General features: G+C 35.6%; 1 protein-coding gene across 2 annotated transcripts in view; it reads left to right on the top strand.

Annotated features, from left to right (window-relative positions):
* The window catches only part of LOC135217201 (endothelin-converting enzyme 1-like), a 261,206-nt gene that overhangs the window by 144,473 nt on the left and 89,233 nt on the right, over window positions 1-27,500 (top strand). For both annotated transcript variants that reach the window (XM_064252934.1, XM_064252933.1), the window contains one exon: window positions 14,814-14,917. In XM_064252934.1, coding sequence (XP_064109004.1) covers window positions 14,814-14,917 — 104 coding nt within the window. The remainder of the gene's footprint in view (window positions 1-14,813; window positions 14,918-27,500) is intronic.

Raw genomic sequence — 27,500 nt, 5'->3', positions numbered from 1 at the left:
GCATATGTAAAATGCGCAGAAAAACATCTGCATGTAGTTTATTGTTTCAGATATCTAACATTGCTAGCTATCCTTGATCTTATGTCTCTTTAAACAGTTATAATGTTCCTCTAACACTATTATTCTTGGTACTTAGATTTTTCATCTTTATTTAAATCCAGTGAATTATTTAATCTTGGGAAAGTAATTGTAAATTTAATCTATTCATGGCAGCACTAAGAAGATACAAGATGCATTCAGCAAAGAATACAGAGGAATTAGCAATAAAGTTTCTGTTGAAAAAAATATTAACAAAGCTGTAAAGCTGTAAAAAAAAATTATAATTTACTACTGGCCCTTGTAGTACTGATAAACACAAGTATGCTTTTTCTTTATTATATTATAAGAAGAACCTTAAGAAAATAATTCATGACGTGAAAATCCTTTTTTTTTTTTTACTGTTGACTGAGAAACCCATCGTGGATAAATGTTCATCGAATTTTATTCGATAGAGGTAAATGTTGCAAAAATCTATCACTAATGCTGTCAGATTTCCAAATATAACGTGAAACATTTATCAGGTCATCTTAATGACATCCCGATTCTCTCTCTCTCTCTCTCTCTCTCTCTCTCTCTCTCTCTCTCTCTCTCTCTCTCTCTCTCTCTTAGGGGATGATAATGATGTCTTTTGTATTTCGTTCATTTCTGAGTTTTTTTGGAATTATTTTCAGAATAAAAGTTATAAATGTTCTTTTCCGTAGCAATCGAATTATTAATTTAATCGCATCACATACAATCTGTTCATCATGTTCTTTTGGAAATCGTAGACGATTTATCACAAATTACTACTAAAAGCAACAGTAATTTAGTGTCTTGAGGCTCATTGTGACCCATTTTTTCTCTCACAAGACACAATTGCAAAATTCTCAATGTTGATTGTTAAGATGATATATCTAGTCGACCTCCACTGACCCCCCAGAAGATCATCAAGTCTATCAGCTGCGAATGATTGTCATAGAAACCGAGTATGTATCGCCAAAGGATAATTCTTGTGTCCTTGGTTTCATGAAGCTACCACCTGCAAGAAAATGAACTTTGTTTACCTTTGTATCGGCATGATTGAGCGATTGTAAAATAATTAAAACATTGTTTTGGGATTAATCTTGCCTTCATTTCAAGTTAGGTTTATCTTAGCACCGTTTGGAGTAATCAGCATTAAAAAAATACGCTTGGCTAATTCGTTAGGAATAGTATTCATCTGTTACCCACCAGATGGCACTTCGCGGTACATACTTCATGCTCTACTGTCAAACTCTTGGATGTGATCCACTCAGACTTTATTATATTGATTTCTCGCTAATTTATCATGCATGGTATTGTAATAATGTTTTCTGTTTTTGCTTTAGGTCAACTACAACAAGTAGAGGTGAAAACATTAGGCTTTGAAGGAGAGTTTGTGAAAACCGATTGTTTGGACTTCATCAATACCTATCCTCATAGCCATTCCAGACTTTATTCACAGTCTCGAACGTGGTTTTCTTGATATGTAGCTTGAGGATGTAAATTTTTGTTAGGTATCCATAGATGTAAGAGGCCGATGATTTGCGTCGACAATTAGGGTACACCAGGGGTCTACTCATTTTTTTCCCTCGTGTCTTCCAGTGTGACTTTTCCCCTTTCATTAGTCTTCCTGGTAAACTAGGTTAATTCCGTTCTCCCTCTCTCACATTTTCCTTCTCCATTTTTTGTTCCCTATGTAAATCTTTAGTTGCTTAGCCTGATTCCTGCCCGTTGTCGACCAGAACAGGTTCCTAATACATAGTAAAGGCATAAACCTTTCCTGTAATGCCAGGTCATGACCTAACCAGATCTTACCTACCTAACCTAACATAGGACGACGTCCCCTGGCCTGGCCGAGGTTTGTGGGGGGGGCGGGGACTTCGCCCCACCTGAACCCCTTCAAAAAAGTGGTAACCTGCCCTGGTTGGTGACTGGCGGGAATCAGGCTGCTCATCTAAAAGTTTTACCAATTATATAACATGACAGGCATTCTTTTCTTAGGTTTTGATTAAAATCTTAGGGTAAAAAATCTCTCTCTCTCTCTCTCTCTCTCTCTCTCTCTCTCTCTCTCTCTCTCTCTCTCTCTCTCTCTCTCTCTCTCTCTCTCTCTCTCTCTCTCTCTCTGGATCAAGGTGACCAGATTTTGAAAATTGAAATAAGGGACACCTAAATTGATTTTATTATATATATGTGTGTGTGTATGTATGTTATATATATATATATATATGTATATACACATACATACATGTGTGTATATAGTATGTAAATATATATATATATATATATATATATATATATATATATATATTATATATTATATATAATATATATATATATATATATACATATATACATATACAGTGGTACCTCGACATACGAAAGGCTCAACTTATGAAAAACTCGAGATACGAAAGCCAATACGAAAAATTTAACGGCTCTACATACAAAAGGTTTTCAAGATACGAAAGGTTTCTGAAAGTCCGAGATTCGCCCGGATAACAATTTTGAAAATCGCGCCGCGCGCCGCCATCTTAGTACTAGTAGACTCTCCACCATCCTCCTGCTCTCCCATTGGATCCTGATGCTAGTCGCGGCCATGAAATCCTTCTCTCCTATTGGCCAGCATCCCTCCCATCATGCATCTACTATGTACACGTGGTGGCGTGGCTCTGCCACTCGGTACCAGCATTGTTATAGTACGCACGCGGTATTCGTTTTCGGAATCGTCAATGTGTACGTAATATTTAAAAAAAAAAAGTGACCAAGATCTCTCACATGGGATAAGTGATCAAGGTCTCTTTCATGGGATAACTGGAAACTTTGCAAGGTTGGTAGAATCTCCACTCCTTGCTGAACAGAGGGTGTAGACCAATCATTTACAACATGCATACCAGTATACGTATAATCAAGGCACTTCAGTTTATGTTGAAGGTCAGAAGCCGAACATTCAGTACCCAAATCAGTTGCAGAGAGAGCATTTGGTTGAACAGGGTTTTGATGGACACCAGGGCCAACAGAGTCATGAGGTGCAAAAAATAGAACCAAGTGATAAAAACAGAAAGTTGAAATTCTGTATAAAAAAAACACGTAAAGTAAAAAAATAAAAGTTAAAAATCAAAAAAAGAAAAAAAAAACGGCAGAAATTAAAGCCGCTTTTCATAAAGTGCAATCATTTGTAGAAGACACCCCTCGAAAAGGCTCACACAGGAACATTGTGAAAAGTAGGCAGACGCAATCTTCCTTGGATAGTTACATATGTAGTACGTACGTATATTTTTTAAAGTGTACATACGTACATATGTACAAAAGAAAAAAAAACGGCAGAAATTAAAGCCGCTTTTCATAAAGTGCAATCATTTGTAGAAGATACCCACCGAAAAGGCTCACATAGGAACATTGTGAAAAGTAGGCAGAAGCAATCTTCCTTGGTAGTTACGTATGTAACGGTAGCCTCACTCGAAATGGTAAGCTTCCACATTTTACGTACAGTATATTTCTTGTTACCATGTACACTAATATACACTTTATTTACAGGTTATATTTTGCATTTTTTATTAATTTAGGTATTGAATGGTCCAAATTGTTGTAGTATTTCATTGTTTATAGGTCAATTTAGCTTTATTATGAATTTAACTGGGGTGTTTTTGGAGGGCTTGGAACGGATTAGCCATTTTACATGTAAAATGTGTTCCAAGATATGAAAAACCCATGATACGAAGGCCGCCTCGGAACGGATTAATTTCGTATCTCGAGGTACCACTGTATATATGTGCACACATATATATTTGTGTATATATACGTATGTGTATATATATATATATATTATATATCTATATATATATATATATATATATATATAGAGGCGGCCCTCGGTTAGTGGCAGGGGTTCCGTTCCTGGCCACCGACGCCAAGTGATTTTTGATGCTAAGGGATTTTAAAGCCTACGGCCGCCGCACACCTTTCGGAATTCTAGACCAGTTAACAGCGCCCTAGACCAGTCAAACGTCGCCTTAATGCCGCGATGGCGCAATAAGTAAAATTATATTTATGCAGTATAGGATCTATAGAATTTACTGTGGAAGTACATTATAGTATTATAAATACTGTTAAGTGAAAAAAGCTAGCTTTAATTCTTTGGGTGTCTAGAGTATGTAAAGATATAATGTTCTATACAGTGTACAGGTAGTTGTAGTGTTCAAGTCACGATAATTCGTCATACGATAAACCGATTTTATGAGAGGCCAAATTACAATAGCCTAACTTTATCCCATCTTCTAGTTACATAAGTTCAAAAACAGCAAAGAGAATGATGAAAGTATGGTTTTAACATTATAAACGTGTAAAGCCATGAACAACCGAACGTGAAACTACTTTTTTTTTTTCTCTCTCTCTCTAAGTACAACTGAATTCGATAACATCCGTTTGGCTTGTATTTCAATCATTGTACTAAAGTACACTATTACCGTAGTTGTTACAAATGATGTTTTGTAGAATAGAACTGAGATATCTTAATGTTATAACTTGATTCGCGATTGATCAAAGATCAATCGGGAAATATACTGTTAAATTTAAACGTAGTTATAACTGAAGCTGAGAAAACTGTTCAAGCTGCTAATGGCTATTATCGTGCATCGGCAACAAGGATAAAACTCCAGTAAACGTATGCCATCAAACACAACCGTAGATAAAATTGAGAAAATAATTTTAATCAAAACTACTGGGCTTGAAAGAACACATTTTACTTTTGGTTTCACGCCGATATAAGATAAATAACGTAAAGTTCGTATTACGATGATATAAAGGAAAATTGCGAACGGAATCACGTAATTTTTTTACGCAATAAACATGCCGCCAACGTAATCTGTTAACGAAAAAAAAAAAGTTCACAATTACAACGAGACATATTCAATTCATATTTCCACCTAAAAACACGTCGTATAAGGAAAAATAACCTTGTCTCATATAAGTCAAGTATTTATATATTCGTTTATGCCAATTAGAAGCAAGAAAATTCGCTCAGAATTGCGTTAAATATGGCGAAACAAACTCGTGCACGCCATCAGCTGATTTGAAACCAAAACATTGTCCGCTCCACGGAATACTGGCTTAGATTTGCCGTAGTATTTTATAATACATATAATATTATTGGATACAGTGAAGTAATGTATAACTTTTTGAAGGATTTATGGAAAAGATGCATAAATAATAAAATAACACCATGCATTTTTCGGAACAGTGGCGGACAAGAATGAACATGAAAAAACATACTCTGAAAACGTGGAGGGGAGTTACGAAAGCTGCCTTAATTTGTATCATATTTATGTACAAAAATAAAAATACCCTATACGTAATACATTTTCATACACATTTTAAACATAAGAGCATGAACATTTATAAAATCGACACATCGATCGCTAAATTTGCACTCTTTTCAACTCGATATTTTCGGAAGAGCGGCAGGCGTCGGCTTACAAGAATGAACATGAAAAAACACATTTGATAACGTGAAAGGCAGTTTCAAAAGCTGCCTTTGTATCATATTTATGTGCAGAAATAAAAATACCTATACATAATAGATTTTCATACACATTTTAAACATAAAAGCATAAACATTTATAAATTGACACATCCATAGCTAAATTTGCACTCATTTAACTCGATATTTTCGGCATAGAACAGCTCAAGGGCATATAGTTTACCCTAATACCTATGTAATAACTCTCAATACAATTTTTTAATATCATTTGCATAACCTTTATGGGCTGAACGGTATTTCTACAAATGTATGTACTTGTTAGACATAACGACGCTTGCCGCGCTGTTGACCAAAAATTGTGCCGTAAACATACCTTAACCCTTAAACGCCGAAGCGGTAAAAAAAAAAATGTCTCCCGTGTGCCGGAGACGTTTCAGAGTGAGCGCAGAAGCGGAAAAAATATTTTTTTCAAAAAATCACAGCGCGCTTAGTTTTCAAGATTAAGAGTTCATTTTTGGCTCCTTTTTTTTGTCATTGCCTGAAGTTTAGTATGAAAAAAAAATATCATTATCATATATAAATAATGCGATATATGATAGCGCAAAAACGAAATTTCATATATAATTGTATTCAAATCACGCTGTGCGCAAAACAGTTAAAGGTAACAATTTACTCTTTTTTTTTTTGTAGTGTATACTAAATTGCGATCATTTTGGTATTTAACACATTGTAAAACGATAAAAGCAACACAGAGAAAATATTATCACAAAATCATGCATGAATTCGTAACGCGCGGACGTAAACAAATATTTTTTTCAAAAATTCAACATAAATCTAAATATTGTCCTAGAGACTTCCAATTTCTTTCAAAATGAAGACAAATGATTGAATATTACTATACTGTAAGAATATTAGCTTACAAATGCAGTTTTCGACCATATCTGATGAGTTAAAGTTGACCGAATGTCGAATTTTTTTTATATATATATTTTTTTATATGCAATTATTTCGGAAATAAGAAAAGCTACAACTTTCAAGTATTTTTCGTTTTATACTACATGAAATTTCGCACATTTTCATGTATAAAACTCTATGAAATGCCTAATATGAAATGGAGCAAATATTCCGAGAATGGGACTTACGCATTTCGGAGATTTGTGGCGGAGAATCCGCGCGCGGAGGGAAGGAAAGTTTGTTTTAAAAATTCACCATAAATTTAAATATTGTGCTAGAGACTTCGAATTTGTTTCACGATGAAGATAAATGACTGAATATTATTAGACTGTAAGAGTTTTATCTTAAAATTGCGTTTTTCGCCCATTTCGGTAGAGTCAAATTTGACTAAACGTGGTTTTTTTTCTATTTATCGTGATTTATATGCAAATATTTCAAAAATGAGAAAAGCTACAACCTTCAATTATTTATTGTTGTATTATACATGAAATTGCGCACATTTTCATATATAAAACTTTATGTAACGGCTAATTTAAAATGGTGCAAACATTACCACAATCGCACGTATGATTTTTTCGGAAGAGTTACCTCGCGGACGTAAAGAAAATGTTATTTTTTTCATAAATTCACCATAAATCGAACTATTGTGCTAGAGACTTCCAATTTGTTGCAAAATGAAGGTAAATGCTTGAATATTACTAGAATATAAGCGTTTTAGCTTACAATTGCGTTTTTTGACCATTTCAGTAGAGTCAAAGTTGACCGAAGGTTGAAAATTTGTCACTTATCATTTTTTATATGAAAATATTTCAAAATTGATAAAAGCTACAACCATGGGTTGTTTTTAGTTGTATTGTGCATGAAATTGCGCACATTTTCATATATAAAACTTTATGTAAAGGCTAATTTAAAATGGTGCAAACATTACCACAATCGCATGTATGATTTTTTTCGGAAGAGTTACCGCGCGGACGTAGGGAAAAAGTTTTTTCATAAATTCACCATAAATCGAAATATTGTGCTAGAGACTTCCAATTAGTTGCAAAATTAAGGTAAATGATTGAATATTACTAAAATATAAGAGTTTTAGCTTACAATTGCGTTTTTCGACCATTTCGGTAGTCAAAGTTGACCGAAAGTTGAAATTTTGGCACTTATTGTTATTTATATGAAAATATCTCAAAATTGATAAAAGATACAATCATGAGTATTTTTTTGTTGTATTCTACATAAAAATGCGCACATTTTCATATATAATACTCCATGTAACGGCTAATTTAAAATGGTAAAAAAATTATGTCAAAGTGACAAAATAATTTCCGAGATGTGTCTCAAATACTTTTTAGTGCGGCAAGAAAGAAATTTGCGCTTGCGCGCCTGCGTAACGATTGTAATCAAAACAACACCTTGATCCGTGAACTCCCAGCATCCCGCAAGGCGCGTGATTCAAGAGTTTTCGGCTGGTAGGCCTAAAAGTATTTTTCCACGAATTTTTAAAAAAACTTTTGTATGTCGACGTAAAATACGTCCAGTCGGCACCCGAGAGACAAAAAATGTCGACGTAAAATACGTCCAGTCGGCGTTTAAGGGTTAAAATGCCTTATTTTTTTTATGAATATTTTTACGACAGCTGTAAAACCGATTCGTAGTTGAGCGATTGTGCCGTTAACCGGGGGGTTGTCTGTGTGTTTGTGTATATATATATATATAATATATATATATATATATATATATATATATATATCAAGATATAATATATATATATAATATATATATATATATATATATATATATAAATATATAATATATATATATATATATATAATATATTATATATATTATATATATTATATGATATATATCTATATATAATATATATGTATATATCAATATATATTAATTATAATATTATTATATATTAATATATTATATAATTATAAGATATATAATATATATATATTATATATATATATATATATTATATACATATAATTATATACATACATACATACATACAATATATACATACATACATACATACATACATATATACATACATACATACCATACCATACCTTTTTTGCCTCTGTAGAATTTTTTGCTGGGAAAAATGATCTTATTCCTAACACTGCTCCAGCTGAAGCTGCTTGTTTATTTGATTTGTGCTGCTGTGTTGATCCCTGCTGTTGCACATCGCTCAGTCCACCGTGTGTAATGCTAAAATACTTCTAACATATTTTGCAGTGTGCTCCGCTTTGTTATTGTTTTGCAGGGATGAGCTATTGCTTTAAATCACTGTCATTTTGCCACTGGCCTAAAAGTACATTCTCGCTTCTCTTTTTTTGTTGCACTTTTTGTCAGACATGCTGCCTTATGTTTAAAAAAATCAAATACCAAGACAAATTTGTTCGTTCTCACTTGACACTCGCCAGGCTTGCCCTCACGCTGGCTCACTACACTTGCCAATTTTGGACAGCTGCCTTTACCCCGGATTTTGCAAAATTTCATTGGTATACTATTGTATATTTTTCCTCAAGTATTGAAAATACGGGACAAAAGGCATCCCAGGGAGAATTAATATGGGACATGGGACAAATGCCCTAAATATGAGACAATCCCGTCAAATATGGGACATCTGGTAACCCTGCTCTTGATTGCCCTGTGTCAATTGGTTGTCTTCTCTCACAGGGAACCAAGGCATTTCTGGGGGCCAAGGTACTGTGATCCTCAACAACAAACCATTTTTTCCAGTTTGGTTTCAACTCCAAGCTGCCACACAGCTACTGGCTGGATGGGTTCCATGGTTTGAGTTGCAATAGTCGTCTCGTGTTGCAAACTGACACTGAAAGCCACTAAAGAAAGTGGGTTTTTCATCTTAAGTTGTCAACACTGGCTGATTCCTGTAACATCCCTTTTGGGAAGTGTATTGCAATGTAGGTGGTCGGTAGTGCAGGCAGTCTCCCCAGTTACCGGCGGACTCGGTTAATAAAGATCCAGTTTTATGGCTTTTGTCTAGCCCCATAAAATTGGCGATTTATAGTGTTATAACAGGCTGAGTTTTGGTTATCGGTGCCATAAGGTGCAGATAATAGTTATGTCATCATAGCATACCGAACAGAGGCACCATTAACTGAAACTTGGTGCCATAAGCGCCATAAACCACAGAGATTCAGTTAATGGCGGTTGTTGCCTAGGCAGTCCCTGGTTAGGTTAGGCATGTTATTTTGCCATAATTCTGTTATCGGCACTTTAACTGAAACTTGGCCCACTATGGTGCCATAAATCGCAGATTTTATGTCACTAGACAAGTACCATAAAATCGGACCGCCATTAACCGAGTCCACTGATAACTGGCGACTGCCTGTATGTGTAATGTTTTTGCATGCATATGTAGATATACCTTTGAAGTCTTCCCTCTATGGTCTTCGCCCCCCCCCCCCCCCCCCACTTGAATTCCCAGTTCAAGTAGGCTGTGTAAATCCTCAATAGGCCATGTGCAGTTTTTTCAGAAATGTCTGGCAAAGTCAAGTAGCTCATTTGGTAGTGATGGTTCGCAGGGAAAGATACTTTGTACTTAGTGAATAGAAATTTACCAAGTACTTACATAGCTAAAAGTTTCTACCTACGGCAGTTTAAAAATTCAAACCTTGCCGCAGTGCCAATAACTGCTAAGTATAGGTAACCAGCTCCACCCACTTTCTGGGTACTGGGAGGACCAACTAGGCAGAGAGCTTCAATTAGTTTGCTGCCGGTTTTCATCAATGTTGGTGTTTTCCCTGCAATCTACTTTTTTTAATGGTTTTATGCTTCAGTTTGTTGAAATACTCTGATTTAGTTGTAGATTTTAAAGCTTTGTTTTGGTTAGCGATATTTGGTTTTGAAATGTCTCTTTGAATGTTAGGTTTTGTTCTCAGGGGTTTAAGACAGATTATCTGAGTCTTGCTATGATTTGCACACTCAGTGTCTCAAGTGTCGGGGACAGGATTGCCGTAAGGATAACACTTGTCCTGAATGACAGCACTGGGGCGAGAAAAAGTGGAAGGTATTTATTTAGTTCTCATTTGGAAAAACATGATAAAGATAATTAGAGGAAAGCGGGTATTACAGCCGAAAGTAAGACTATTTTAGAGCCTAGTCAAGGATCTAGCAATGTAGAGCCTAATGCTTTTTCTTCTCAACTTCCTGTTTCTCCTATCCATAGTCCTCTAACACCTTTGCAATTAACTCCTATTCCAGGACTTCCTGATCCTGAATTTTTTGTCCCAAGTAGTGGAGTTGGGTTCATTGTTCAGTACTTTTGTCGAGACATCTACAATATGCAGTGTTAGTGTTTGTGCCCATTCATCCCGTCAATGGTCTTAGACGAAGGTCCATGTCCCACTCCCCCGCACTGGGGAGAAGACATACCAGAGGTCCAAGGGAGGTCAGTAGGGTTTGCCCACGGGTAGGCACCCCTTACATCGAGCCTGTTGGTCGTTCCCAGGCTTTGACAGAGCACCATTGGAAGGGTGTCTTTTTAAGTGTGCATCATCTATTGGATTTGGAAAAAAATAGTCCAGGCAGGACGCACTACCAGGTCTCTTCGCACCCTCTCAGAGGCACTCTACTGGTGTGAACAGCTCTCTGTCTCTGACCAAGAGATCTAAGAACACTAGTCCTCAACCCTCTTGCACTTTCACTGTTCCGCATTCTGCTTCTTCGCCTCGTCCTCTTTTGGCTCCCAAGTGCCAGGAAACCTCTCTGAGGTGCTAGTCTGCCTCACCTTCCCGATGTTTGACTCATGCTCGTGTGCACCAGGCTTCAGCTGCAGACAGCTCTTCTGACTCTGAATTTCAGGGGCCAGTTTTGATGAGTCAGCACCAGCCTCTGTTCTTCTGCAACCACATTCTTTGGTGCAAGAAAATTCCAGTTATCTCCAAGGCTAAGGATTCTTCATTTTCTCTTGTTTTGTCTGAGGAGGATGATTGTGGGCAGAATACCACCCCTACTTAGGCTAACTCTGCTTTTTTAGGTACTAACTTGACAATTTTCCAGATTTCTTCGTTCCTGTGGACCTAGCCTCTCCTGCATTGACTATCCTGATGAGGAAAACTCCATTGGATTGTACCGAAGGAAGACTCCATTGGATTGTACTGCTCTTCCGAAGTTAGTGCTTTCTTCTTCTGTTAAGAAGGCTCTTCATGAAGTGGATGACTGGTTGGCCTCTAGGAGAGAATTAGGCAAAGCCATCTTTGTTTTTTTCCTTGCGAGTAGTTAAAAAGGAGTTAATATTACTATGCCACCGGGGAGGCCCTCCTTTTTTGGAGTGTCAGCCTCCTCCCAAGGGGACTTCTGGCCTGGTTGATGCCAATCGTCAGGCTGCTTTCTCCGCTACTAAGCACACGTTATCCTCTTCAGAGTTTAACCACTTGACCAGAAACATTTTCAAGGTTTTGGATGTATACAGTTTTCTTGACTAGACAATAGGAGCACTAACCAGGAAGATTGATGACTCTCCCTTTCTGGCAGAAAACTTTTCAGCTGATTGGTTAGGGGTGCTTTTATGCGCCAATGAGGCCATTAGGGATGGATCTGCAGAACTTACCTCCCTGTTTTCTTTATGCATCTTAAAGAAAAGAGCTGTGGTGTACGTACACTTTGAAAGGGTTTCCTTGACCCAGAAGTTAGCCCTCCTGTTTGCCTCCTTGGATAAATCCCACCTGTTTCCTAAGGAGGTTGTTAAAGAAGTCTTGTTGGCTTTGCAGAAAAAGATGACCAATGACCTTCTCACCCTGTCCACCAAGAAACCTAAGGTCTCTCCTGCTGACGCAGGGGTGTAGAACCACAGGTAATCGAGGTGCTGAGAGAAGGTTACTCCATTCCTTTCAAAGAGAGGCCTCCTTTATCCAGATCACCCATTGTTTTGCCAGAGTACTTGGCAGACTCAGAGAAGTTTAAGGCTTTCTCTCTGGAGATAGAATCCCTTCTTTGCAAGGCAGTTAGAATCCCTTCTTTGCAAGGCAGTTTTCTGTCACAGCTGTCAAGAATCCCACCTTTCTTCCAGTTGTACATCATGCTGACTGGAATTTTGAAGTGTGAAAAGGTTTTCAATCTTTTGTTCGGTGAATTTCTTTTTCCAGTCATTATTTACAATGAAATTTAGACATAAGCCTTCAGTTGTTGAGATAACTTCAGTTAAGCCCTTTGAGAGGACATCACATAGGAACTTTGAAGACACTTTTCTTTTAGCTTTTGTTGCGACAAAGAATAGTGACCTTCAAGCTTCTGCTTTTGTTGGAGATTTTGTTCTAGTGGCAACCCCTCTCTTTTCTTTCTTTACTTAGAGAAAAGGTATAGAGGAGTAACCTTTCCTAGTTTTGGTTAAAGTGCCTAATTTAACATTTGGTAGGTATTGAAGAAGTGGTTATCTTAATGCCCAGATTAGACCTTCTGAGAGGTTATATTAGTGTGTGAGCTTTAAGCCTATCTTATTCTTTGGCTTTGTTCTAGTGGCAACTTCTCTCTTTTCCTTCATTACTTAGAGAAAAATCTTACAATTGAAACCCCTTCCAAGATTGGTATCAGTGCCAGATTTATCAGCTTAGGTTGCATTGGAATATTGGCTGTCTTATGTCCAGCTAGAACTCTTTAGGGTTTACCTGGACATACATAAACCTGTAATAGGAGAAGTTAAGAATTTATCAGTGTTGTTAGAAGGGCCAAACACACTTATGCCCAAGATGACCAAAGTCGATGCACAAGGAGTTGATTCTTCAGTATTTTATCTTCTTGGAGATAATCCCCTTGGCTTCTGTACTATAGACATGTCTTTATTTCCTCTACAACCACCTTCTAGGGAAGGTTGTCCTGCAGCTCAGGGGAGTTATGACTATATTTGTCTCAATTTTTGCGAATGTTCAATTTTGGTATGAGGTGTTATGCCCATAGTCCTTTCGTTTGGGTGGGGAGTCTTTCTTCTGAACCAAATATGATAGTAACCTTGGCTTTCCATCATATCATTAGTTGTTAGGAAGCCCACTGTTAAATTTTGAGAGCATGAAGGTACACATTGGTGATTAGGAGTGCACCTTCATATATTAAAGTATTAATTATCTTCTTGGACTGTTGGTTATGGGCTTTCAATTCAGGCACAGGAGTCATCGGTGCTCTATGAGATAGTCTTTTTTCCCTGTAAGGATCCTCTGACAAGTCTCGCTATGAGGACCTTACACCTTGTTGTGTTGTGGTTCCAACATCTGATGACAGTACTTGACATTAAGGATCACTCATCGAGCAGAAATGTTGAGAAGCTTTTTCTCTCCATTAGAAAGCTTTTAGTTTGCTTGGCTGAACTAACCCACCATCCCAATGTGGTAGTCTGGTAACTGTAACAGTAGGTAAGATTTATTCCAAATAATGATAATTTTCATGGTAAAATGAATTAATTGGATACTTGCCTACTATGAAAGTGGAGACCCACCCAGCCTCCCCACGTCTTAGTGGAGGTCATGAAGAAATATGACAGAAAGTCAACATTCCAGCACCATCTGGTGGGAAACAATTGACTACGTACAAAGACATTCCAAGGGTGTTAGCCAAACACATTTTGATTTTCTTTTCAAATGCCAATCGCACCAAAAGGTGCAAAGATAAAGCTAACTTGAACAGTAGGTATCTAAATGATTAATTTTATTATGAAAATTATAATTTTTAACACCTTTACTTTTCACTAAGGGATCCTAGTGGGAAAAGTTGACCATCAGTTACCACCCTTTCCATATGCTCAGTATGTGGTCAAAGCAGTTTTTCACTTGGTCTTATTTAGGTCGTCTAGAGATAGAGCAAGAAATAATGTCTTTGTTTAATATGCCTAGTATCACAGATCTAATGAAATGGCCTTATTTTCAAATGTAATAATTTAGGTGTGAAGTAGACTTCATAAAAATGCTGTTTCAATGGTGACTTCATAGATATAACGAATCTGTCGCTACCTTACTCAGCCTATTAACACTTATCACTGAAATAAAAGTACATATAGGACACGTCCTTGGATGAAGGGAACATTTAGTATCAAACATTCTTTTATTGTGCAGTGTAATAATTTCATGATTCTAAAGACAACTACACAGTTTTTAAAAGTCATACATATTCATCTCTGATGAACTTTGTTCATTGCAATATTGAAAGGCTTTTGGAAATAACTTGAAATATTTTGAGTATGCATTTACAAACTAAAATATTTTGTGTGCTTTTACAAACTAAAATATTTTCTGTGCTTTTACAAACTACAATATTTGTGTATGCTTTTATATCAAATATTTTATGTATGCTTTTACCAACTCACTTTGTTTTACCTTTTTTACAGCCTACTGAATAGTTACATGGTGTTTAGCTTCGTGACTGCATACATGCCTTACTTATCAGAGGAAAACAAACGAGTTCTGGATCTCTTTCACCGAGAATTCACAGGTATGAGAATATTTTAGTATCTTCTCTTGGTTTAGAGTCACAAAACAATAAGTAATTTTGTTACAAGATTACTACTTACTTACATAAAGATAGGTTCTTTAAACCACTTGGTAAGGTTCGTATAAATAAACTGAAAGCTTTAGATACAACCTGTCTCCATAATGTGTTCTATTATGTTTCTTTGTTTTCTCCAGAACTTCTGTACACTTACTGTACTTGTATGTAACTGTACATACTATAGTAGATTCACATCAGCCGTGCATGTGATGTCTAGGCCCGTCCCTTATGACGCTTCTGATTGGCAGTTGATAAGCCAATCACAGGGCTGGAAACTCTGTCTCTTGAGAGAGTTCACATAGGTAAGATTTATGCTCCACCTCTCCTGAGGGATACGTCTTTCAAAAGTATCCTTCAGGAGGGGTGGAACATGCATCCTGCCTATGTGAACTTTCTCGAGAGACTGAGAATTTCCAACCCTGTGATTCGCTTATCAACAGCCAATCAAGAGCTTCATAAGGGACTGGCCTAGACATCAGATGCATGGTTGATGTGAATCTACTAAAGTAATTAAATAGGTAATAATATATTGCTTTATTAAAGAGAGAGTTTTGAAAGTTATTAACTTGAATTAATCAACTTCAAGATTCCTTTTTAACATGGTTATAGGTATATGTTTGGTTGGTAATGAGCCTCTCACAAATAGATACTTTTTAGCAAAACTGGATTTGCTGTTGCTTTAATAAAATAAATGTTCCTTGAACTATGATTTTTGCAGTTGTAGTGCTCTCAATTCAACAAGTAATTACTTGGTTGCACGAAAGCACGAGAATCCTTTCAAGATTATATATGTATATATACAGTGAATCCCCGTATCCGTATTCGCATATTCACAGATTTCTGTATGGACCATCTATTTATACCCAATATTCATAGAAAATTCGCCTATTTGCGGTATTTTTATGTGAGAAATATCCACAATTTTTTTTTATCATAAAATGACCTTTGTGTGATAAAACTTTCAAAAACCAGGTAAAAAAAAAACACAGGTATAAACATTCTTTGTGGGTTTTTCTTGGGGTTTAACTAACAAAATAGGCAGATTTAAGTATTTTTATAGGGGACAACTACTTGTGGATTCTAGCTATTCATGGGGGGATGGGGAGTAGTCTGGTATGCATCTCCCGTGAATACAGGGGGATACACTGTGTGTGTATAAATATAATAATATATATATATATATATATATATATATATATATATATATATATATAGATATATATATATATATATATATATACCGGCAAGTCCTGGGTTACGACGGGTTCGGCTTACGACATTCCAATGTTAAAGCGATTCCCAATTATATTCATCAGACATTATTTCCATGGTTACTAACGCATGTTCCAGGGTTACGATGCCTACAGCGCTCATCTGGCAGATAAAACATCACACCAGAAATGCAAAATAGTCAATATTTGAAGGTTTTTTTTAATGAAAAATGCAGTAAGAATGCAGTTTACATAGTTTTCAATGCACCCAAAGCATTAAAAGTAAGGTTTTCTTAGGATTTTTGATGATGTCCCGGCTTACAACAATTTTCGGCTTACGACGCGTCTCGAGAACGGACCCCCCGTGGATGCATGTGTATATATATATATATATATATATGGTATAATAATACTGATATATATATATGATAGTTATATTTTTATTATACTACTATATATATATATATATATATATATATATATATAGATATACATTATAGAGTAATATATATTATATATACACACATTCATACATACATATATGTTATATAAAAGAGGACTATAATTAATAATATGTTTAATATAACATTATAATGTGATGTGCTGTGACTTTTTTTAGAATGTGCAGACTTATCATATTTAACTTCCCTGGGGACAGAGTCTGAGCTACAACCTAAGAATGCTGATGTCTCTTTTCTGGGATGGTGTGACACTAAGATGCTTACTTAGCAGGTCAATGTTCATTCTGTGGGTATGTGAGTTCGAGAGGCTATTGTTCAATGTGCCTTTGCAAACTGGCTGTGACCAGTTACTTGGGGCATTACTGAGGAGTGTAAATTCATGTGTACGTGTACGAAATATGTCCATTCTTAATGGCATGGTTTGTTCTCCTGTCTTTTAAACAGGCGGTTCTAGTGAGGGGACCAAGTGTCCTTGTGAGGGGACTGAGTGTCCTAGGGAGGGAACTATAATATTTTGGAGAAGAGATAATTGGTGTGACTAATTACTGATTAAGACTATATAAATACCGGGGGGTTATCTGAGTTAATTGATCTGTGAGTTACCATTCCGATAATTAACCTGTAAGAACCTTAATTATTCAAGTAGTACTTTGCTTTGAATAAATGTCTATTTTTGTAGTTCAGACTCTGATTTGGTGACCTTAGATAATGGAGAGAGAGAGGGGGGTTATTACCTGTGTCTGAGAGAGAGAGAGAGAGAGGAGGGACTGAGTGTAACCAGTTTGCCTAATGCTATGGCTAAACGCATACCAAATATGAAAATAGCGGGGGGCGATGCTCCTCGCTATTAATAGTGGTGGGCAGCGGTGGTCAAACGATAAAGCCTTTTGTGAGATTGTGGAAAATTGTTAAATTTCAGTAACTAAGTTAGAGGGAATGAGAAATATCCGTCTGTTAACTGTGGTAATGGGAAGGGGAGAATTGAGCTAGAGTCATCAAATTTGCCCATGGTGATGTCTCGAGGGGTTGGGCACAGTCAGTTAGAGCTGAGGTTTTGTGAGTGCATTCCCGAGACGTCTGCATGTGTGTGAATGATCGGCGAGTGCGTTGTGCCGACGAGATTCGTGTGTTTATTATTGTACAGATTCCGGGTTTTCTTTCATTGTGAAGCGGTGAGTGTTACAATGTGTCTTTTTGAGTCCTGGGGTTTTTTTTTAATCATTTTGTGTTATGGTATTGGTTTGGGATACCACATTTTTTTTCCCCATAGGAGTAGAAAGTGATGTGTTTTTTTATTGGCGCATGTTTGGAAGAGACGCATTCGTCTTTGTTTAATACATGTGTGTGTGTGTATGAATGGTTTTCATACATCCAATACTGTGGTTTTGCTTGGAGACAAATAGCGCCCACTTGGTCTTACACGGTCAGCGTAATTTCTGCTGAACTGATCCACAGGGGTATTGCAAGGGGAGGCGAGTAGTGGTCTGCCTCGGGGAACATTGCTTATCGGGAGGGTGAAGCTCTTTTTTTTTTGTGGGGGGTGAACTTCTTTTTTTTTCTTTGTGTCGGGGCATCGGCGACGAGTTTGCCCTTGAATAAGGAAATTTCCGATGCCAGGAATCAGCTGATAATGATTAGTTGATGATGTGAGATGCCTGTAGGGTTTTTTTTTAGAAAGAGATTTTCTTTCTCTTGAGTGAAGAGAAAAGGAAATGATATACATATGGGATGCGTGTAAGTTTTCCTTATGCTTTGCAAGGCATAATTATAAATGGGGACATAGTGATTATTTTTTTTTTTTAATGGAGATTTGATTGGTGTTGGGGAGATTACTTTAAAATGGTGCTGATTGATGGTGATTGCTGAGTGGTGATGACTGATGTTGTCAATTGGTGATACCATTGCTGAATGGTGATGCCCGGTGGTGCTGACTGATGTTGATTGCTGACTGATGTTGTCAGGTGGTGTCGCCATTGGTGTTGGATGGGTGCCTTGTGTTGTATTTGGTGTATACTGGGGAAATGGTGTTGATTTTGGGTGTGGCAATATAATGAATACTGGGGGATTGGCAATATTAATGCCCTTACTTGAGATATTTGCAGGAGAATTATTACTATGGAGAATTATTATTATTATTACTTGAGATATTTTACGGGGAGGTACTTAAGTAGAAGTATCATTATTTGAGATATTTCATGGGAGATTATTTTATGATTATTACAGATATTTATATTATGGAGAATTATTACAATGAATTATGGGAGAAGTTTTGTGGTTAATTATTTATTGAATTTCTGTGACTTTGGAGAATATGTCAGTCGTTCATGGGTGATGAATCTGGCTGAATTTTTGGTGAATTTTGCTGAACTTCTGTTGAATTTTGTGCTGAATTTTTTGGTGAATGGGCAAGCATTAACATTGGTGGTGTTTTTTATACTAATACTGGTGATTTTTTTTTTATACATATACTAACATGGGTGTTGTAATGCTATCAAGGGTGGTGTTGTTTTTTTTTGTGGATTTGGGAGGAACTAACGACACATTTGTTGTTTTTCTTTTTTTATGAGTTCAGCAGAGAATTGCTTGACATCTACGTGAGTCACGTCACGGGTGATAGTTAACAGTGCCATTGATTTTTCTTTTTTCCTCTTTTGGAAGTTAGCCATCGCTGACACAAGTTTTTTATCATGGGTGAATTTGAATTTATTTTGCTCTCCAGTTTGTGAGAATTTTTTAATGTCTCAGTTCGTGACTTAGAGTCATTGTTCGGGAACATATAATTTCAGCTGTTTGATGCTGCAGAGATATTTATGGGAGAATTTTTGCATTTTTTTGAATGCATACGAAATGGCACTACATTTTTTTTTTCTGGATATTTCTGTTCCATAAGTTATGGGTTTCTTGCACAATACCTTGTTGTATTTGTGACAATTTTGCCAGAGATAGGAAACTTGGTTAAGTTTCTAGTGGCCTATGCCGTAGTGCATATGGAGAAGTCTTTGCTTAGACACTTTGAATTTGGAGTTTTGTTATAATGAGCTGTGGCATATTGGTGATTTTTTCTAGAATTTCCTGGACAATGTTATTTGCCGAGTTTTTGCCCTTTTTCAGCAGTTATGCTAAGCAGAGTGTTTATAGTTTTTTACTATAACATTGAGTTATTCTCTGGAGAATTGGAGGTATATTATTTTGGAGATATAATTTGAGATTTAATATATTGGAGATATAATATTTTGGCCATTTGATTTTTTTTTATTCTGTTGGAGATATAATTTCCACAGTCTAGGCCTATGGTGCTGAGAGCTATGTTTAATTCAATTATTTTGCAGCCATCTTTTGCAAATGGAGACACCTTTTTGAGGAGTTATGGGCAATATTTATGAGTATGTCAGCTGGATGCTTTGAGTGCATTTTTTTGGAGGTGAAGTTACATTTTTTTATTATCCTGCTTGGAGATATAATATTTTTTGGAGACTTGTTTTTATTCCACAGGGAGTTATTGGTGAAATAGAGGTATATTTTTTTTTATTTACCGAAATAGAGGTGAATATTTTTTGTTACTGGAGTGGTGGGTTTATTAGCATGTAGTTATTGGTGAAATAAGAGGGAATATGGTGTGGTGTGGTTATTAATTAAATGGAGGAAATATTTTTATTACTGGAGTGGTTTTATTGTTAAGATGGTGATTTATATATATATATATATATATATATATATATATATATATATATATATATATATATATATATGTGTGTTGGTGTGTGTGTCGTGTGTGTGTGTGTGTGTGTGTGTGTGTGTGTGTGTGTGTGCTGTGTGTGTGTGTGTGTGGATGGCATTAATCTTTGGGGGGTTACCTTTTTTGTGGTTATGATTTTTTGAGTGAATTCCTGGGAGTTTTTTCGAGCCAAGAGAAGAGTTCTGTGTTGATTTTTGGTTTTGTGACTATTTGGACGCGAGTGGCATTACTGCATTGTGGTCCTATAGAGATGTTATTTTTGGAGGCATATAATCGCTGAATTACGAGTTTATCGTAGTTTTTTTATCCCGGATAGGTGATAATTTTTTTTATATAATTGGGCAGTATCATGTGAGAGTTGTCTTTAAGACAAATTTTGAACACCTTAGATATATCCTGGAGATAATTTTGTGAAATGTGCTAGCGTAGTTTCAGTATAGAACATTTTTTTTAGAATCATGAGTTTCCGAAGTTGGAAGTGTGACTAGACATTTTTATGCTGCAGTTCGAGCACCTGATGTGTCCGCAGGTGGATTTTTTGCTGAAAATGCTGTGATGAGTTCGGTGTGATGACTCTTTTCCTCTAGTGGTGATTGCTCAGTTTTTGCAATATCTGGAAATGTTGACCATAGCATTTCATGAAAGTGCACGTGTAAGAGTTTGCTTTCTGGCCGTGTCCGATAGCTTGAAAGTTGCAATGTCAAAAATTCCGTAACTATGCGTATTGCATTTGTTGGGGAAAACGTGGGGTTATGCATATCATGCATATATCATGTGTTTTGTGATGGGGAAGTTTACTTGTCATTATCTTTTTTTTATTTTTCTTTTTTTCCTTTTCCTATGAGAGATGTAATTGGGGACTGAGCTTTAAATAGCATTTCTTTCTGGATGGGAGATGTAATTTATCGGGGTTGTGATTTACATGAATGGGCGTGTTGTAATTAATTAAGCGAGCAGTGAGGGGTTTATGCTGTTAAACATTGGAGATTTTTACTGATTTTGTGGGTTGTTGAAATATCAGAGCTTGAGAGAACATTTTTGATTTTTAGGGCTGGGCTTGTTACGTGATTTTTTTTTCTTGGGCTCATTATTTTTTTTTCTCTTTTTTTAACTTGTGAGAATTTGAGTTTGAAATGTGAGTGCAGAAGTCCGTGGAGTTACTGTGAGTCTTGGATTGTGTGTGCTGGTGTATGAGTTTGGAGAATTAAGTTAGAGAATTTAATATTTTTGTTTTTGTGGAGTTGTGACAATGACTTATGATTTAGTGGTCATATTAAATGGAGTTAATTGGGAGACGTTCAGTTAGCCTTTCTGAATTTTTGAGGTCATTATCTGATAGAAGTAGTATGTCTCGGGTTAATTTTCTTTTTTAATTGACTGATGACTTGACCGACATACTTAAACACACCATAATCGTCGGTCCCCGACGCTAGCAAGGTGCCCACCAGCCGTTGCAGAGATGTTGCTGTCATTTGCCCAGGGTACTTACGAGAGTTTCTACGAGTCTACAGAGTTCTACAGCGCTTTTGGGTCTACAGAAGCCGTTAGATGTTTTCCGCAGGGAGAAGTTTCGCCTTCCTTGCAGGCAGTTGCAGACAGAGGGATATTCAAGAATCCAAAATGAGAAAAGTTTATACACCCAATTGTTTTTGGAGATGAGGTGTGATAGACATTACTTTGTGCTGCCAGAGACGTGCAGTTATTGCTATATTTTGTGTTTTGAGCCAGCCAATGTGTTTTTTTATATATTGAGCTGTTTTATGTGAGCTATGGCTAGGCAGGTGCTAGCAATTCTAGGTGGCCGAGCATCTGTTATATAAAAGAGGACTATAATTAATATTATGTTTAATATACCGTTATAATGTGATGTGCTGTGACTTTTTTTAGAATGTGCAGACTTATCATATTTAACTTCCCTGGAGACAGAGTCCGAGTGACAACCTAAGAATGCTGATGTGTCTTTTCTGGGATGGTGTGCCACTAAGATGCTTACTTAGCAGGTCAATGTTCATTCTGTGGGTATGAGAGTTCGAGAGGCTATTGTTCAAGGTGCCTTTGAAAACTGGCTGTGACCAGTTACTTGGGGCATTACTGAAGAGTGTGAATTCATGTGTACGTGTATGAACTATGTCCATTCTTAATGGCATGGTTTAGCCAAGAACTAGGGAGACAGCTACGGGAGAAAAGGCAGAATGCTGGGATAGCTCTGCGAAAGTTATATTTGTTTCTGTGTGTGACGTTCCAGGCTGCAAAGGGTAAGAATCGTTATGATTTAATTTAGCCAAAGGGATGGCTTGTTATTGACATTTTGTAAAGATGTTCTATTTCATTTAATCTTTTGACTTTGTCTTTACAATTGTGTGCGCTCACTAGTGTGTTCTCCTCTCTTTTAAACAGGCGGTTCTAGTGAAGGGACCAAGTGTCCTTGTGAGGGGACTGAGTGTCCTAGTGGAGGGAACTATAATATTTTGGAGAAGAGATAATTGGTGTTACTAATTACTGATTAAGACTATATAAATACCAGGGGGTTATCTGAGTTAATTGATCTGTGAGTTACCATTCCGATAATTAACCTGTAAGAACCTTAATTATTCAAGTAGTACTTTGCTTTGAATAAATGTCTATTTTTGTAGTTCCGACTCTGATTTGGTGACCTTAGATACTGGAGAGAGAGAGAGAGAGAGAGAGGGGGGAGTTATTACCAGTGTCTGAGAGAGAGAGAGAGAGAGAGAGAGAGAGAGAGAGAGAGAGAGAGAGAGAGAGAGAGAGAGAGGAGGGACTGAGTGTAACCAGTTCGCCTTACGCTATGGCTAAACGCATACCAAATATGAAAATAGCGGGGGGTCAATGCTCCTCGCTGTTATATATATATATATATATATATATATATATATATATATATATATATATATATATATATATATATATACTGTGAAATCTCAAAAGTAAGCACGCAATTTTGTTTACCAGCAAAAGCCACCTCATTTAATTGATTTATGTTATCAAAAAGCTCATAAAAAGTTTTATAATGTTGCTATTAATGAAAAAGAAATCCCTAAAAATGTACTTGGCTTACCTTATTTTCGTGGATTTGAAACCATAAAATCAATATTTAAATCATTTAATGTTAATGTAGTGTTCTCTTATAACAATACCATTAAAGATATGCTAATTAAGAATAGTCCCGTAACAAATAACAACATCATTTACAAAATTCCTTGTAAGGATTGCCCATCGTTTTACGTTGGTCAGTCCAGTAAAAATTTATGTGTTCGGGTTAAGCAACATATGTATTCAGTTAGAACAGCCCAGACTTCAAATGCACTGTTTATCCATCTGAGTGAAAAATCTCATTGTATTAATTGGGGTGATACCTCGGTAATTGCTAGATCTAATGATTATGTTTCAAGGAATTTACTAGAATCGGCAATTATACAAATCACTAATAAAAACAACCTAAATCTTAGTCTGGGAATGTACCATTTGGACCCATATATTTGTAAGATGTTTATGAAGGACCTTAAAATAAATGAACAACTAATAAATTAGTCCCACATATATAGTTATTAGTTATAATTCTCTCTCTCTCTCTCTCTCTCTCTCTCTCTCTCTCTCTCTCTCTCTCTCTCTCTCTCTCTCTCTTTCTCTCTCTCTCTCTCTCTGGTTCGATATTTTCTCTCCCTCTTTCTCTTGCTCGATATATATATATATATATATATATATTTATATTTTCTTTCGTCTTTTCATTAATAATAATTTTTGTTGGGAAAATTTGTGTAAAAATTGATGATATTAAATTGTATATGCTCCCGTGTTGTTTTCAAAATGTACTGTTTTTCTGGAAGAATCACTTGTTTACCGCGGGTATCCTTCAAGGTGTGGCTAGCCTATGACTCCTCCTCCTCTCTGTAGAGTGAAAATCGCCCTTATGGCTAATTTGGTAGTGTCAGTTTGTATATTAAGCCTTCTTTTGACTATGGTGTTCTTTGTAAAATCAGTATGCCTCAGTAAAGGGTCTGAATAGGACCAAAAGTACTCGGCCAACTCGTTTTTTCATTTTTTTCCTTCGTGGCAAAAAAAACCTTTATTTATACATAGCATCACGTTTTATATACTTCGTGATCAAGTTATTCTATATATATATATATATAATATTATATATATATTTATACGTATATATATATATATATATATATATATATATATATATATATATATATACTGTGAAATCCCAAAAGTAAGCACGCGATTTTGTTTACCAGCAAAAGCCACAGGGAAAATTAAAAAAAAGAAAAGACAGAGTGCCAAGTACTTTCGTGTATTTAACACAGTTTTGGTCACAAAGTAATACAAAACATAAAAACTAGTGAGCAAGAAAGCTCTCACAAAAGCAAAGTGGAAATGAATTATATATGTATGTACAATAAGGCCATTACAAACAGAAACAGCATTCGTCTAGATTACCCAACCACTTAACACCCCTACAAGTCAAAAGAAACAACTGAATTCACAATTATGAATAGTAACAATAATAACGACACTAACAACATACCTAAAACACCAATAAACAAAAATAACTGAATGAACAGTACTATCAATATGAAATACATAAAAAGGGAATTTGACCAGTACAAAAACTTAAAGGATAACGTTAAAACTCACAAGAAATGCATAAGAAGGAACTTGACAAGTATACCAAATTAAAGGATAATGTTAAAACTCTTCACTATTTTATCTATGATAAGATGGCCTAATTTGTACATACAGGGCTCAAATTTAAAAGTTTTCCAGAATACGTCTTTATAAAGGCAGATTCGATTATCTACTAATAATCGTTACAAAATAAAATCTCTTTTGCCTCTGTCCAATCAATCGGATGGTTAAGATTACTAAGGTGAATAAAAAGGGCACTAGAAGTCTGTCCTGTTCTAACCGAATATTTATGTTGATTTAATCTAGTAGACAAATCTTTCCCAGTTTGGCCGACATATTTCTTATCACAACTCTTACAAGGAATTGTATAAAGGCAACAGGTAGATGAAAATGGGGAGTTCTTTATCAGTATATTGGAAACTGTATTTGAGCTTTTAAAAACTAATTTTACTTTAAAAAATCGAAGTACCTGAGGCAAATCATAAAAATTCATAAAAATAGCCAGTGTTTTTCTCTTCTGAAAGTAATTGGGTCATTGGGCAATTACTCTTTCTTTTGACTTGTTGGGGTGTTAAGTGGTTGGGTAATCTAGACGAATGCTGTTTCTGTTTGTAATGGCCTTATTGTACATACATATATAATTCTTTTCCACTTTGCTTTTGTGAGAGCTTTCTTGTTCACTAGTTTTTACGTTTTGTATTACTTTGTGCCCTGAAGGTGTGTTAAATACACGAAAGTACTAGGCACTCTGTCTTTTCTTTTTTAAAAATTTTCCCTGTGGCTTTTGCTGATATTATATATATATATATATATATATAATAGATATATATATATATATATATATATATATATATATATATATATATTATAGATATATATATATATATATATATATATATATAATGATAGTATATGTGTGCGTATATATAATATATATATATATATATATATATATATACATACATATCTATATATAAGATATATATATATATATATATATATATATATATATATATATATATATATATGCTTAAAAAATCACAGTAGATGCACGTGACTTCATAAATAAGCGAATTCACAGGAAAATGGTAGTCATTTTCCTGTGGAATTCGCTTATATATATATATATATATATATATATATATATATATATATATATATATATATATGCTTAAAAAAATCACAGTAGATGCACGTGACTTCATAAATAAGCGAATTCACAGGAAAATGGTAGTCATTTTCCTGTGGAATTCGCTTATATATATATATATATATATATATATATATATATATATATATATATATATATATATATATATAATCATACAGACATACAGTTTCTCTCTCTCTCTCTCTCCGCCCCTTTGTCAGAGATTTTTGTGGAACACATTATTCGCTTTGCAACAAGGAACTTTCACTAATTTGCAGGTTTTTCCTGTGGACCATGTCTGAATATATTACTTATTCGCAATGGCGGCTTGTGGCTATCATGCAATAGGGGTGCTGTTCCATATATTTTTTTTTATTCCATGATATTAACTACATAAACACACACACACAAACACACACATTATAACACACACATTATATACATATGTAACTATTTCGTCAAGAGAGAATGCCGAAAACTTCAATTTTTAAAGTTTACTAATTGTCTGTTTTTCTTAGGCCAAGGCTGATTACTAATGAAGGATTGCCCTAATCAAATTTGAAACTGTAAACGAAACTGATAAAGTAACAAAATACGTATATTAAAATACTAAAACTCAAAACAGTAGCTTTCGGCAGAGGAGAGACTGACGGATGGACTGACAGAAAATGATGAGAATTTGAGGTTATATAAAAATATTAAGTTATGTGAACTAAGTGTAGCATGATAAAAATCATTAAACCATTAAAAGGAATAAAAACTCGAAAACGAAAATATTTTCATACAACACTGAGTATGACAGTAAAATAAAATAACATAGGCCTTTATAAAACAAAAGGACAAAAGAACACCCAGCTAAAACACACACACATACATACACGTACACACATTCTCTCTCTCTCTCTCTCTCTCAGGAAGGCAGCAGAACTGCTGCTGAAACCTACTATTTTGAATTTTACTCATTGACATTGTGGTTATAATTTTTTCCCATTTACTGCAACTCACCATCGAGTTGATTATTCTGCATTACATTACTTATCATCAGCATCGTCACTAATTTGATCACTGACACTAATAGTACATATTGATTAAACTTTGACGAATTTCAACACACACCTTCCCCTCCAACAACTGGACTAAAACTGCTCGAGAGGGCAGTGCACACTCCCCCCCCCACCCCACCCCCCCCCCCCCCCCCCCCCCCTTTATGTGCGGGCTGGCTAGCACGTTGTCACCCTGCTAGCAAAATTAGAACTGTGAGCACCGCCAGTTCCACATACTGTATTGTTTAAATTCATTTTTTTTTTTCATTTAC

Source organism: Macrobrachium nipponense, chromosome 7, assembly GCF_015104395.2.
Source record: "Macrobrachium nipponense isolate FS-2020 chromosome 7, ASM1510439v2, whole genome shotgun sequence".
NCBI lineage: Eukaryota > Metazoa > Arthropoda > Malacostraca > Decapoda > Palaemonidae > Macrobrachium > Macrobrachium nipponense.
Note: the sequence above shows the minus strand (reverse complement) of the source record. Positions and strands in the feature narration are given on the sequence as shown.